At 36.7% G+C, this 15669-nt stretch overlaps 1 protein-coding gene and 1 non-coding gene across 17 annotated transcripts in view; both read right to left on the bottom strand.

Annotated features, from left to right (window-relative positions):
- Nucleotides 1-15669, bottom strand: part of STAB2 (stabilin 2) — a 178439-nt gene that overhangs the window by 159596 nt on the left and 3174 nt on the right. For all 16 annotated transcript variants that reach the window (XR_010148140.1, XR_010148141.1, XR_010148138.1 and 13 more), the window contains exons 2-3: nt 15073-15206; nt 11603-11718 (exon numbers count right to left, since the gene is read on the bottom strand). Coding sequence is in view for 8 of the 16 variants with exons in the window: in XM_016924069.4 (XP_016779558.4) it covers nt 11603-11718; nt 15073-15206 (250 nt within the window). In the remaining 8 variants the exon portion in view is untranslated. The remainder of the gene's footprint in view (nt 1-11602; nt 11719-15072; nt 15207-15669) is intronic.
- LOC112205129 (U8 small nucleolar RNA) lies at nt 13870-14001 on the bottom strand. The gene has a single exon (XR_002938983.1). It is a non-coding gene; the product is annotated as a U8 small nucleolar RNA (small nucleolar RNA).

Below are 15669 nucleotides of genomic sequence, written 5' to 3'. Positions count from 1 at the left end.
ATATAAATGGTCTAAACAACCTTAATTAAAAGACATGGGCTGTCATATTAGTTGAAAGGGCAATAACTAACTATATGTTGCCTACAAGAGACTCTAACTATATGCTGCCTACAAAATTGTATATTTTAAATATACAATTATGTTAAAGGTAAAGGAGAGAAAAAAGCACACTAACATTAGTCAAAAGAAAGCTGAAGTAGTTCATATTAATATTAGATGAAGTAGATTTCAAATTAACATATTTTTACCGGGGATAAAGAAGTTCATTTCATAATGTTAATGGAATCAATTCATCAACAGAACATAAATCATAAATATGTATTGACCTAATAAGAGATTTTCAAAGTACATGAAACAAAAACTCATTGAACTGCAAGGAGAAATAGGTAAATATACAGTTAGAGTAGAGATTTCAGTACCTCTCTCTCAATAATCAATAGAACAAGTAGTCTTAAAATTATTAAGGATATTGAATCATATTACTTATAAAAATAAAAATAAACAATTATTAAGTATAGAAAAGACTTGAACGGCATTATCAATCAATTTGACCTAACTGACATTTACAGAATACTGCATCTAAAGGTGGCAGAATACACGTATTTTTCAAGAGCACATGAAACAGTTGCAAAGACAGGAGATATTGTAGGTCATAAAACAAGTCAATAAATTTAAATGGATTCAAATAATGTATGTGTTCTGACCACAATAGAATTAAATGATAAATTTCCTTCTAAGCATGGTATTAGCTTAATCTCACAAATTTGATATCTTAATTTGCATTCACTGAATAAAAGAAACATATTTGGAAACAATAGCAGGAATATATGTGAAAAATTATTCTATTTGGAAGTAAAATATTATACATAAAAGTAACCGATTTCAAAGAATAAATCAAGATGGAAATTAAAAATTACTTTGAACTGAATAAAATTGAAACACAACATATCAACATTTATGAGATGCACTTAAAGCAGTGCTTACAAGGAAATTTATTGCACTAAATAAATACTATATGAGAAAAGAAGAAAGTTTTTAAATAATGACTCAAACTTACAACTTAAGGTAAAGAAGTTAGAAAAATAATAGCAAATGAAACCCAAGCAAGCAGAAGATAGGAGGTATAAAGTGCAGTGGCTAATGAAATAAAAATTAGAAAAGCAATAGACTAAATAAATGAAACCAAAAGCTGGTGAATGAAATGGATGAACTTATAGCCAGACTAATAAGAAAAAAAAGAGAAGATGAAAATTACCAATCACAGAAATGAGAGAGGGGACATCACTACAAATCTTGTAGACATTAAAGGGATGATAAATGAATATTATGAACAAGTTTATGCCAATAAATTTGAGAATGTAGATAAAATGGACAAATTTATTGAAAGTAAAAAACTAGGAAAGCACACTCAAAGGAAATAGATAACCTGAATGTTCTTATATCCAAGAAATTGAATTTAAGGTTAAAATCCTTTACACAAAGAAAATTCCATGCCAAACGGCTTTGTTGGTGAATACTATCTCACATGTAAGGAAGAAGTTATATCAGTTTTACAAAAACTCTTCTAGGTAATTGAAGAGGGAATATATCTCAGTTTACTCAATATAGGGAGCATTATTATCCTGATTCCAAAACCAAATACATAACAAGAAAAGAAAACTATATACCAACATCCCCAATGAGTACAGACACAAAATTTTTAAACAACATTATAGCCAACTGAACCTAGCAATATACAAAACTGATAAATACATCATGGTCAGTGCAGTAAGGTTAAAAAATGACATAAAATGAATGCAGATTAGAAATAAATAAATAAAGTTGTCTATTCACAGACAACATTATTGTCTATGGAGAAAATTCCAAAGTATCTCCAGAAAGTTATTAGAACACATCAATTTAGTAATTTCTCAGGATATGAGGTCAATATACAAAATCAATTCTATTTCCATAAACTAGCAATGAACAATTAGGGATTGAAATTTCAAAAAACTGTTAGAAGTAGAACCAAAAGCCATGAAGAACTTAGGTGTGAATCTGATAAGAATTCTGCAAAATTTGTAAGCTGAAATTTATAGAACAGTGATAAACAAAATAAAAGAAGTCCTAAGTAAATGGAGAGCTACGCTGTCGTTATGAACAGGAGGAATCAATATTTTTAGATGTCAGTTCTCCCTAAATGCATCTATTGATTTAATGGAATTCAAATTAAAATCTTAGGAGGACTTATTTTGTTGTTAGAAATTGACAAATTGATCCTAAACTTGAATGGAAAAGCAAAGGTACTAGAATAAGCAAAATAATTTTGAAAAAGGTCAAGTTGGAGGACTTACACTACTTCATTTTAAGGCTTACTGTAACACTATAGTAATCAAGACAGTGTGGTATTCATGGAAGGATAGACATATACATCAGTGGAACAGAATAGAGAGTCCAGAAATAGACCCGTACATAGACAATCAGTTAATTTTCTACGATGGTCCAAAGGCAATTTTATGAGGCGAGGATCATCTTTTCAAGAAATGTTGCTGGAGTTTTTGAAATTATCTATATGCAAAGAAATGAATCTTGATCCATACTTCAAACAATATACAAGAATTAACTTGGAATAGGCCGGTGCGGTGGCTCACGCCTGTAATCCCAGCACTTTGGGAGGCTGAGGTGGGCAGATCACGAGGTCAGGAGATCGAGACCATCCTGGCTAACATGATGAAACCCCATCTCTACTAAAAATACAAAAAATTAGCCAGGCGTGGTTGCGGGTGCCTGTAGTCCCAGCTGCTCAGGAGGCTGAGGCAGGAGAATGGTGTGAACCCGGGAGGCGGAGCTTGCAGTGAGCCGAGATCGCGCCACTGCACTCCAGCCTGGGCAACAGAGCGAGACTCCATCTCAAACAAAACAAAACAAAAACAAAAAAAAGAATTAACTTGGAATGGATGATAGACCTGAATGTAAAGCCTAAAACTACAAAGCTTTGAGAAGAAAATATAGAAAAAAATCTTTGTGATATGAGGTTGGTCAAAGATTTCTAGATATGATACAAGAAGCAGTATCTATAAAAGCATGATACATTTGAACCTCATCAAAATTAAGAATGTTTTCTCTTCAAAAGGCAATGTACGAGACTGGAAAGACAAGACACAGACTGGGAAGAAGTATTTACAAAGCACACATCTAATATCTTAAATATTTAAAGAACTCTCAAAACTCAATAATAAGAAAACAAACAACCCAAAAAACATATAAATAGCAAATAAGCACATGAAAAAATGCAAATTAAAATGGGTTACAATGCAAGTCCACTACACATCCATTAGAATGGCTATAAAAAATCTGATTATAGCAATTGCTAGCAAGGATGCCAAACAACTGGACTCCTCATACATTGTTGATAGAAATGAAAAATAATGTAGATACTTTGGAAAACAGTTTGGCAGTTTCTAATAAAGTTGAACATATTTTTACTCTACAATCCAGGACACCCGCTCCCAGGTATTTACCAAAATGAAGTGAAAACTTACATTCACCCCAAAACCTGTGTGTGAATGTCCGTGGTGGCTTTATTCTTAATTGCCCCAAACTGGAAACAAACCCAGATGTCTTTCAGGTAGTGAATAGCTAAACAAACTGTGTCTAGCCACAGAATGGAGTACTGCAAAGGATTATAAAGGAATGAAACTACTGATACAGGTAATGACATGGATGCTTCTCGGATTCATTATGCCAAGGGAAAGAAACAAGACTTAAAAAGGTACATACTGGGTACATACTGTATGATTCCAATTATATGACATAAAGGCAAAATTATAGACACAGAAAACAGGTTAGTATTTTCCAGGGATTGGGAGTTGAAGGAGGGCTTGACAACACAGAATTTGGGGGGATATGCAACTGTTCCCTATCTTAATTGTGGTGGTTGCCACACAACTCTTCAGGTTTGTCAAAGCTTGAATAGCTGTATACTTAAAAGGTTGAGTTTTATTGTATGTAAATCATGATAATAAATTTTAAAAAATCTATTAGCACTGATCGTGTGTCTCAAAGACTGGTGTGGAAAAGGCGATTAATATCCAAAAAATGATTGACTAAATTCCACTTCTATTTAGACCTTAGAAACATCCTTTTCTATAGTTTATTCTCACTGGAAAGGAAAACAGATTCAGACACTAGATTCATAAATGTCTATTTTTAAACACAAGGTAAGTTATATAATTTCCTACTTTCAATCGAGAAATCTTTCAATTTGAATGTTTTAATATAGTTGCAAGAAAATAAATGTTCAGGAGGCATTTCTTCAGGTTCAAATAGCCATCTAGCAAAGCATTGCTGAGCACATTCCAGAAACCAGACCTTGGTCTTTAAGGGTTTCTTTTTCTTTTCTTTTTGACATGGAGTCTCGCTCTGTCACTCAGGCTGGAGTGCATTGACGCGATCTTGGGTCACTGCAACTTCCGCCTCCCGGGTTTAAGCAATTCTTGTGCCTCAGCCTCCCGAGTAGCTTGGATTACAGGCACCCACCAACATGCCCTGCTAATTTTTGTATTTTTTGTAGATCTGAAATTTTACCATGTTGGCCAGGCTGATCTCAAACTCCTGACCTCAAGATATCTGCCCTCCTTGGCCTCCCAAAGTGCTGGGATTACTGGCACAAGCCACCTCGCCCAGCCCCTTTAAAGGTTTCTTGACTCCCCCTTTTTTTTTTCCTCTTTTGTGCTGCCCTTGCTTTATTGTTGTTGCTGTTATTTTAGCAATGTAGACCCTGGGTAGCATGCCAAGCACATTACGTGTACTATCTCAGTATTTAATCCTCACAATAGCCCTATGAAGTTGTTGTTATCACCATTTTATCTAAGAGGAAACTGAAGCCTAGCAAGGTTTGGTAACAAGGTCACAGCCACTAGGCTCAGAGATAAGGATTCCCATTCAGCTCTGGCTTGTAATTTTGTTTCTCTGTATGGACTACTTATAATATTTTGCATAGCTTTTACATTCATTTAATTGATTCATTCGACATTTGTTGAATGCTTACTATTATCTTCAAAGCTGGCAATAATTTCTCTCATATTTTCACAAGAAAGTAAAATAAAATTTAGCCAGGACAGGAAGGAATGTGCCTGTCTCTTGCTGTGGTCAGGAAGAGGCTGGTGGGGCCGACTTTAGTGCTTATTTCTGAAGAAGTGCCCCAACACATCCTCCGCTTTGAAACAAGTGCTCTGCCATCCATCCACAGTTCTTCAGGTGTCTGCCTGTAGCTGTGCAAAGGGTGAAGGCATATGCTGGCTGGATATGCTATCTCCTGGGGGCTTCCTTGAGCCACAACATCAAATATTCTGCAATGGATGTGAGGTTTTCTCTATAGGAGATGCTTCACCCTGGCCCAGCCCTCTTGCCTAGTGGCTTGTGACCCAATGGACAAAAGGCCAAGGTGAATACTTATTGTTATGGCCTGAATGTTTGTGTCTCCCTAAATTCATATGTTGAAGCCCCTGACCTCCAATGAGATAGTGTTTGCAGGTGGGGCCTTTGGGAGGTGTTTAGGTTCAGATGAAACCATCAGGGTGGAGTCTCTGTGATGGGATCAGTATCCTTATAAAAAGAAGGAAAACCGGAGCACTAGAGTGCCCTCTCTCTCTCTTTCTCTCACTCAACAAACATCTGTTGTTTCAGCCACTCAGTCTATAGTATTTCGTTGTAGCAAACTGTAGCTGACTAAGAGATCACCTTCTTTACACTCCTCAAGCACAGGCCTTTGCTGTGGCCTGAGACATCAGTGTGACCCATTGGGTCCACCCATAGAAAGGCAGACAATCATGAGAAAAACAATACACATATGGGACCATAAGCTACACAAAGAAATGAGATGTACAGAAATGTCCTTACCAAAGTGCTGAAACTATGTAGGAAATTAGTTATCAGCTTAATGAGAGAATTTATTGAGCATGTACTATTGCCAACCACTTTTCATGTAGGTTCTCATTTTCACATCTAAATGAGGAAGGTATTATTATCTTCATCACTCAGATTATAGGTAAGAATACTGAAGCGAGGTAATTTGCCCAAGATTACATGGTCGTTAAGAGTTGGAACTGGCATTGCAATCAGGCCTAACTTAAGAATTTGAGTCCTTAAGCCTGAAGGCAGAGTATAACAGGTCAGCACTTTAGAATATAAAATCAAGTCAGTAAACACTCCCTGAAATAAAGAGGCCCACTGGTGGTCTGAGAAACACAAAAGACAGAAATGCTAACCAACATGTTCTGGAGGCTTACCATCCACCAGGCACATCCTAAGTGCTTTCCACATACTAGCTCACCTCAGTGCAGTCTTTGGAAGCATCATGAGGAAGATAGTACCAAAGAATAGGGTTACCAGGTAAAATACAGGATACCCAGTTAGATTTAAATTTCAGATAGGCAATGAATATTGTTTTAGCATAAGTACATCCCTAATATTGTTTGCAGATTAGTTAGTTATCTGAAATTCAAATAGAACTGGGTGCCCTGTATTATTATTTGCTAAATCTGGCAACCCTGCAGAGGGAGTAAGTCTCAGAACTGAAATAGAATAAAGCTGGGAATGGAAGCCAGGAAATCTGACTCTGGAGTCTGCAATCTTACTGTAAAACCATGCTGCCTCTCAGAAGGGAGCTCAGGTGTCATGGAACCAACCCCAGGCAGAGCAGGCACCCAGCTAATGGTGGAAGCAAGAATTCCAGGGGTGGGCTTTGGGCATCCTGACTTTCCTAATGCAGGAGGCTTTACCATTATAAGCTGTCAGCAAATCAGCTGGTCTGTTTCTTTAAAGGAAGATAATACACTTCCTGCCCCACAAGAGACCAGGGACTTCTCTGTAACTTTATCTCCTAAGAAACTCTAGAGGTGCCTATTCCATGTCACCACCTTTGTTTAAAAGCTTGGTGCACAGTGCTAGGCAGAAAATATGTCCCAATATTCCAGGTATTTTGGAAAGCAGGAGAGAGTAATGAGCTAGAACTGGGGTCTGCAGTGAGACAGTCCCTGTTTCCTGGTGTGTGGCTCCACACTTGTTAGCTGGTTCTCTTTGGGCAGGCTGCAAAACTCCTCAAAGTCCCAGTGTCCTCACCTGGGCTCACAGGTACAATTGTTTTTACTCCTCTGCTCCCATGTCAATTTCCCTCATTAGTCTGTGAGCTCCTTGGGGATAGGGACTTATCATACATGTTGATTGGGAATGGGGTCTATCATATATCTGATTGTACGCAGCATATAGTAGGTGCTTAATAAATGCTTGATTTTTTATGAGCTGGCCAACGCTGGAAGGAACTTGGGAGAAAAGGTAGCAGGAATGTGGGGGTATGAGGAATCCTCATTTTATGGCCTGGATAGATTGTTTTAACAATTTATGAAAACAGCTCATTTGGTTTTTAAACAAAAATTTTAACGAAAAAGTGTAATTTATTTCCTGCTTTTCAAATCATCTTCTATCATCTCAGGCCCCCATTAGAGAAAACTACGGTAAAATTGACATTCTTAGCAATGATGCTTGAAAGACATATTATATAATTTGCTACAAGGGCAGGTTTCCAATGCATTGTGATGCTCACGAAGCTGAGCATCGTGACCTATTCTAGAATTCTAGGTCTAGCATCTAGACCTAGAATGACCTATTCTAGGTCATTATCACATTTCCTTGGGTCACCACTACTCTGGTGGTCTCTTGCATCCTGACTTTCCTAATGGAGGAGGCTTTACCATTATAAGCTGTCAGCAAATCAGCTGGTCTATTTCTTTAAAGGAAGATAATACACTTCCTGCCCCACAAGAGACCAGGGACTTCTCTGCAACTTTATCTCCTAAGAAACTCTAGAGGTGCCTATTCCATGTCACCACCTTTGTTTAAAAGCTTGGTGCACAGTGCTAGGCAGAAAATATGTCCCAATATTCCATTTATAGCTCTTGTTGGATTTGTCTGCCTGGGAAACTGAAGTGAAATATGTTCTTTAAGTGAACTCCGCATTATTTGTCACTCAGAGCAAAAAAGGAAATGCCTAAAAGGATGGTTTCAAATCCTTGTGGTCTATTATTTGTAACCTGGGTAGTGAATGGCAAGAAAAATGCAGTGAGAAAGAAAAAGAGGCCTGGAAATGCAAATAACATGATATAAAAAATAAATTTAGATAATTTGATGACATTGACCTAAAAAAGAAAAATCAAGACTATTTCTTTTTGAAATAATCAGATTGTTTTGTCTACAACTGAGTTTGGGTGTAACTCCTTTGCACATGTTCATTTTCCATTACTTTGAGTTGTTACACAAATCCATTAACGTTCATGGCAGAATAAAAAAAAAAGTAAGATGTTCAAATTAAAAAATCGATTTCATCCCAAATAGAATATCGGCTGTTCAGACATGATTAAGTTTCAAAGTAGAAATGTATTTTTGTGCTAATGAGGAAAGATCTCCATGTGCACATTTGATAAAGTAGTATAAATTTTAATTAGGGAGAAGCAGGTTACATTCAGGTAGAAATACCTTCCTTATGTCAAGATAATATTATTTTTTTCCCCAAGTGAGAATTCATGCTTTATTCTTAATTTTAGAAGATGATAGTAATTTTTTTCATTGCGCTTCTTTACCTTCTACAAGTTTTCAGCGTTGACCATAGGGTGATTTCCCAATTTGAGTGAGATATATTAAAGTAATTTTTGAAATAACCCAGAAGTGTTACATATGAATGTATTTGTCAATGCATTAAAAAGGAAGTGGATGTTCCATTTGCTTTGGAAACAAGGCCATTCTGGAGCTTGGGAATGTGCTTCCTCAGAAAGAAGGATAGACCCATGTCAGCAGCTCTGAAACGGCCTTATCCTTACGGAAATGTAAAGTGATAGTCAAGGTTTTGCTTGTCATCACCATAAAATGTGAGAGGTAAAATATACTGCCAAGTAGAGGTTTTATCTTTTTCCCTAGCCAAAGGAAGGAAGCCTTTCGAGACATCTAGTGTGTTTGGAAGATGAAGATAAAGAGGAGTACCGTTTTGCCCCAGTGAAAGGACAGTAGAAATAATGTCCAGGCCTCAGTTTTCATGTTTTGCTTCCCTGGCTTTGAGGCCTGTTTGAAGGAAATGTTTGAACATTCAAAGAGCCCTTTTGGACTCTTTTTTTTTTTTTTTTTTTTTTTTTTGAGATAGGGTCTCACTCTATTACCCAGGCTGGAGTGCAGTGGCATGATCTTGGCTCATTGCAACCTCTGCCTCCCAAGTGATTCTCCAGCCTCAGTCTCCCAAGTAGCTGGGATTAGAGGCACATGCTACCATGCCCAGCTACCTTTTTGGACTCTTTTGGTTGTAGATGTGGACCTTGCCTCATTGGTCTGCACATAGCACAGTGTGATGGCATAAACCTGCTAAAAGATCTTGAATCCTTTTTGCCTGCTCATGCTTTAAGAGTTACCCACTGTTAAAAAAGGGTTCAGAGGAGTGTCATTTTATTCATCTTTCATTATCAGGGTCTATTTTGACTTTGAGTCACCCATTCATTTATTCATTAAACACTTACAAAATTCCTTCTTTTTGTCATAGACTGCCAAGTCTTATCACCTAGGTTAGTGTTTTAAAATCTCAACTACAGTTTTGTAAAGTAGGACTTTTAGCCCCCATTTGACAGATGAGGAGAATAAGGAGTAGGCAGAAAGTCACTTGCCCCAACCAGTAAATGGTGGGATGAAGTTCTAGCTGCTGGCCCAGTGTTCTTTTGCCCTCCTGGCTGTTTTCTGACATTCATATGTCGGACATGCTGACTTTTGTACTGCATCTTTGACAAAGCCGTTCCTTGTCTTCAATGTTTCGGATTAGTAACTTAGCATCAGATTTGTTTTTGTGGGTTAGAAAGAGAAAAGCAAATCTAAAAGTTCTTTCTTTTGTATCAAAATGTCTATGAGAACTAGACATGATCATGAACACATTTGGCACAAACAATGTTCTTAAAATCTGGAAGTCGGAGTTAATTGCTTTAAAAGACACTGCATTTGATTAACAGAGTTAATTGCTTTAAAAGACACCTGATTCTTATTTGCTAAACTCTTAGAAATATGCTGTGCCAACATGCTGAGGTAAAACTGAGCATAGAGCAGTTAGTAGACAGAAGCGGCAGGATCTCTTGAACCCCAAACCTTGACCTTTCCAGGGCAAGGAGTCTAATCCAGGCATTTCCTGGGAAGGCAGAAAGGACCTGCCAATCAAAAAAGACATTACCAACACATTTTGAGGCCCTGCTTTTTGAACAGGTTTGCTCTGGGCAGTAGGACAGAGCAGAAAGAGGTAGGCTTTGGTGCCAGGCAACTTTGAACTTGAACTTGCTTTATCACTTACCAGTCCAAAGGAAACTGGCAAAATATAATTTTAAAATCTGATTTCTCATAGGCAAAATGGGGATAAAAATGTCTAACTCAAAGATTTGTTTTAAAAATTACATCTGGTAATATAAGCTGAGTACCTCTCTGGTACCTAATGTCAGCAATATTGAGTAAATACAAGCATTTATTCATTTAATCGTTAGTTAAAAACACAAATAAACAAACAAAAAACCCAAAAGACATTATACAAACAGTATGGATTCAACTATTTACAAGTTATATGGAAAAAAACCCAAGACTGAAACATGCCAAAATATTTAAGGTTTCCTATATGTGACAGAATACAAATTGATATTTTTTCTTTCTTTATACCTTTGTAAACTTTACAAGTGTATATAATTTGCTTGTATTACTTTAATCAGAAAAAAAAAACAAAGCAAAAGAGAAACAATCTCTCCTTTTATGTGGATCCTAAGGAGATGTTTTCATTACATCTAAGAAGATGGGGAGTGAATTGCAAATTCATAAATTAAAATACCTGATTTTTTCCTACCAAAAAAAGAAGACTTTACTTAATTTCCACAGGTAGAAATGACTCAGTCACTATTTGAGTGTTAGTATCTATACTAAGGATAAAAGTTCAATTTCAGCTATCAAATGCTATGCTTGATTGCAGAAATCTAACTATACCATTGATTCAGACTTTGCTAGTAGTTTTGCTTACAGTAAAACCTGGTCAGAATTAATTTTTATGTATATGTGTATTTGCATCTCTACACAATTAACTTTACACAGTTTCTTTACCCTGATGTGTCTTAAGTCTATCACTTTAAAGTTTGATATTCCATCCTAAGACAAATTTTTAGAATATTTAATTATTATTTTGGTTGCCAAACAATAACTACAGTCTTTGAGACATTGTAACAAAATTTATTCTTAAAGAAAATTGTATTTGGGGGTCCTAATAGCCCAGGTTTTAACTTCCTTTCTTTTGCAAATATCTTTTAAAATAAAAATGGGTATCCTTTCAATTGTCCCTTTTTCTGGCTTATAAGGGAATTCTTTTAAAGAGAGATCTCTATCAGCAGTAAAGCAGATTGCTTTGTGAAAGCTAACAGGGCAAGAAAGGTTTTCTACATATAGACTAACACAGAGATTTCTACAAACGGATGTTAACATTCTTCTTTTTATTGGGCTTCCTTCATCTCAATTTTCTATGAAATGAGATACCAAGAAGCAAGTCTCAAAGTCCAAGCATTGTGCCACTTACCTATACAGTCTGGGCCCCAGCGGCCAGGACAACACCGAGGTTGGAGATAGTCCTTCCTACAAATATGGCGGCATCCGGGGAGAGACAGAGAGTATGTTCTGACCTCAAAGGTGTACCTTGGAGGGTAAAGAGAGGACATTAACCCACGATAAGAGCAATGCAGTTACTCTAGGTGGTAGAATTGCCTTAGCTTTCAATTTAGGTCTTAATATTTACCTACAGTTAAAAATATCTAGATGGAACACATTTGGCTTTCTAGGTAGCATAAAACTTAATTATGATTATTTTTAATTGTAAGAACTGGATGAAAAAATCAGAGAACAATGAACATACGGGGGAAATATCTAAAGTGATATCAGAAATGAAGTTAGTAGATGAAATAAATATTAAGGCCTAGGCACATGCTAGAAGTATACCTAAAACTTATCACTGAGTATCCTAGCAGTCAATGCAGGAAGGGAGAGATCATGAGTTACAAAATGCACAGTATGTGTGGATTTAAAGCAAACCCATTGCTCAGGCTTAGCATATTTATTGGAGATATTGCAGATGTAGAAATGTCTGTGGCAAAGGCAGTATAATGCAGCAAGGAACATTTCCCACAATATCCTTGTAGGAGATAAAATGATGAGTTCCTTAGAAGAGTTTCTAGTGCCAGCTGAGATATAGTTCTGGAATAACTATTCTATGGAGGTTAAACACTATTGTCTATTTAAAGGGATCTCTGCAGGCATGGCTTATTCTAGGATTAGACTTAGTGTATCTAGAGACAATCCTTCATAAATGTTGTTTCTTTCCATTTCTTTCAACTGGGCTGCTGTTAAGAATAACGTGATGATGAATTCAAGATTGTCCTCCCAAACCCGTCCTTGAAATACAGCTGATTAACAGCACAGTCACATACTTTACGAACAGTCAAGTTGGGTATAGAGTTGACTTTTTTTGAATGGTTGAGAATACTGGCAGGGACACTTCTTCACGAAGGTGGGCAGAAGGAGAGTCCAAGGGCAGGACCAAATATCCCTTCAGGAACTAATTTTGAAAGAATACAAGTGGCCAATAGGTGTATAAAAAGGTGCTCAACATCACTAAACACCAGGGAAAGGCAAATCAAAACCACAATGAGATACGTCCTCACAACTATTACGATGGTTATTATAAAAAGCATGAAACAAAAGGCAACAAGTATTGGCAAGGATGTGGAGAAAAGGGAACAACTGTACACTGTTGGTGAGAATGTAAATTGGTATAACTGCTGTAGAAAAAAGTATGGAGGTCCTTCAAAAATTAAAAATAAAACTACCATATGATCCATTAATCCTACTTCTGGTTATATATCCAAAAAAATTGAAATTAGGATCTTAAAGAGATCTCTTCACTCTCATGTTCACTGCAGCATTATTCACAATAGCCAAGACATGGAAGCAACATAAACATCCATCAATGGATGAATGGATAAAGAAAATGTGGTATATACATACACTGAAATATTACTCAGCGCTTAACAAGAAGGAAATCTTGTAACTTGCAACAACATGGATGAACCTAGAGGATATCATGCTAAGTGAGATAAGCTAGACACAGAAGAACAGATACTATATGATCCCACTTATATGAGGAATATAAATAGAGTGGAATGGTGGTTGTTAAGGGTTGGAAGGATGAGAAAATGGGAAGGTATTGTTCGCAGGGTACAAAGTTTTGGTTACGAAAGATGAAAACATTCTATAGATTTAGTGCCTAAACAATAACATAATATATGCTTAAACATTGCAAAGACAGGAGATCTTATGTTAAGCGTTCTTATCACAAAAAAGAGGGGGGAGAAAACTTTTGAAGATGATGAGTATGTTTATGATACTGATTGTGGTGTTGGTTTCATGGATTGTACTTATCTTCAAACTCATCAAGTTGTGTACATCAAGAATGTCCAGGTTTTTGTATGTCAGTAATATCTCAATAAAGTGATTTTTAAACAGAACGAAAGAACATAAAACAAAAGAACCAATCTTGAGTTTGTTCCAGCATAGATGAATGATAGACCAAAGTCATTAAATCTAAAACATTTCTGAATGCAAAAGTTTTATCCTGTGTGTGTGTGTATGTGTGTGTGTGCTTGTGTGTTTGTGTATTGGAATATAACCAAGTGTCCACCTTGGCAATGAACAAAAAAGTAGCCAGTACAAAAAAGTTTTCAGCTTTGGTAATTGAGTGTTAACTGCTGCATATGCTTGCTAATTTTTTTTTCTTTTCTTTTTTCAGAAAGAATCAGAAGCAATCAAGGTGTTACAAGTCCTGATTATGCAGAGACATTAATCACGTACCATACGAACTTCAATCATCGTATTAGAATCTAACCTCCAAAAGGAGGAACAGGTAAAAGTTATCCCATCTGATGATACCCACTGCTTGCTAATTCTAGGTTAGTTAATGCTGGGAAACTTTTATTTAAAATGATGATTTTGATTTTAGAATATAGTGTGGTCACATTAAGCAAATGTGAATTTAAAATAGTGTGATATAATAGTGTTAAGATTTCATTTCATGCAAAATAAAAAAAAAATCCTTCCATCCGGAATTAAAAGCAAACTCATTGAGTACTATCTAATTTCTAAAGAAACAGGCTGCGCAAATAGAAATTGCATTTGCAGTTGAGCCCCATGGCTGCACCCATTAGCTAGTGAGCAGAACCACTTGTCATCCTTTGCCAGAATTAGCCTTGAGTTATCAGAGTTTTGAATCCCAAGAGGTCTTCAAGAATGCAAAGTTTACATAAAATGCAACCATGCTGCAATTCATCTTTCCCCCTTCTTCGACTTCTAATTAGTATCAAGGTCCATAGCTGAAGAGATGACTATCACACTCAAGGCTTTTAACACATTCAAGACTAGAATTCTTTCCAAATTAAATAAAACCCAGATTTTCAAAATACAGGCAAAATGAAAAGAGAATGTTTATGTGCAATACAAAATAAGTCAATTTTGTATTAAAATGTGAGTGAATAACAATATATATTTTATTTTTTGAGATATAGTTTCACTCTGTCACCCAGGCTGGAGTGCAGTGGCTTGATCTCGGCTCACTGCAACTTCCTCCTCCTGGGTTCAAGCGATTCTCGTGCCTCAAGCTCCTGAGTAGCTGGGATTACAGGCAGGTGCCACCAGGCCTGGCTAATTTTTGTATTTTTAGTAGAGATGAGTTTTCACCATGTTGGACAGGTTGGTCTCGAACTCCTGATCTCAAGTGATCCTCCCATCTCGGCCTCCCAGAGTGCTGGGATTACAGGCATGAACCACCACACCTGGCCAACAATATATATTTTAGACTTAAGTTCATAAATTGTGAGTTACCTAAGTTTGGGCTTATTGTCTTAGAGCAAGAGAAAAGTCATGGAAATGCTTTGCAGTTTTTGAGACAGGGAGCTTCAAGTTGGATTCATAGTTCCATCACGTTTATTTTCTCATGAGTACCTGCAATCTCGAACCCCTACAGAGCCACTGGTAATCTTGGTGTAACCATCCGGGCACTTGACTCCAAGGTTGAGAGCGCAGGATCGGCACTCGGTCCTAATTGTAAGAAGAGACTTCCTATCACATCTTCTGGCCTGTGTAAATATTAAAAAAAAGAACATTAATTCCTGTTATCAGAGTCTTGCAAAACATCTAGCATGGCCAATCTTCTCCACTGGAATGTCTCCAATCATCTCAATGGAACGTCAGGGATGGTGATAAGGTTGATTGGTAATGACTGGTTTGCTCCTTTCAATCTTATCTGGAAAGAGTATTGAGATTAATAAGCAATGTCTGCCATGGCTGTAGGTGAAAGAAGAGCCACTGTTTGTACCATACATTTGCCATACCTGAGATAGAGTCTGAAATCTAGCAAGGTAAGATAATGTTATTATCCACATTTATCCAAGTGGGGAACCTGAAATATATGGCAGAATACACTCTCAAGTGAAAAATTCGTAAAGCAGGTTATTAAAGGTCAATTGGTCATAGATCAGCAGATCTCAAGGATGTTCTTTCATCATTGATTCCACAGGAATGTCTGCTCTGGAGCCAGCA

The sequence above is a fragment of the Pan troglodytes genome, chromosome 10, assembly GCF_028858775.2.
Source record: "Pan troglodytes isolate AG18354 chromosome 10, NHGRI_mPanTro3-v2.0_pri, whole genome shotgun sequence".
Taxonomy (NCBI): Eukaryota; Metazoa; Chordata; class Mammalia; order Primates; family Hominidae; genus Pan; species Pan troglodytes.
This window is presented reverse-complemented; position numbering and strand designations above follow the sequence as displayed.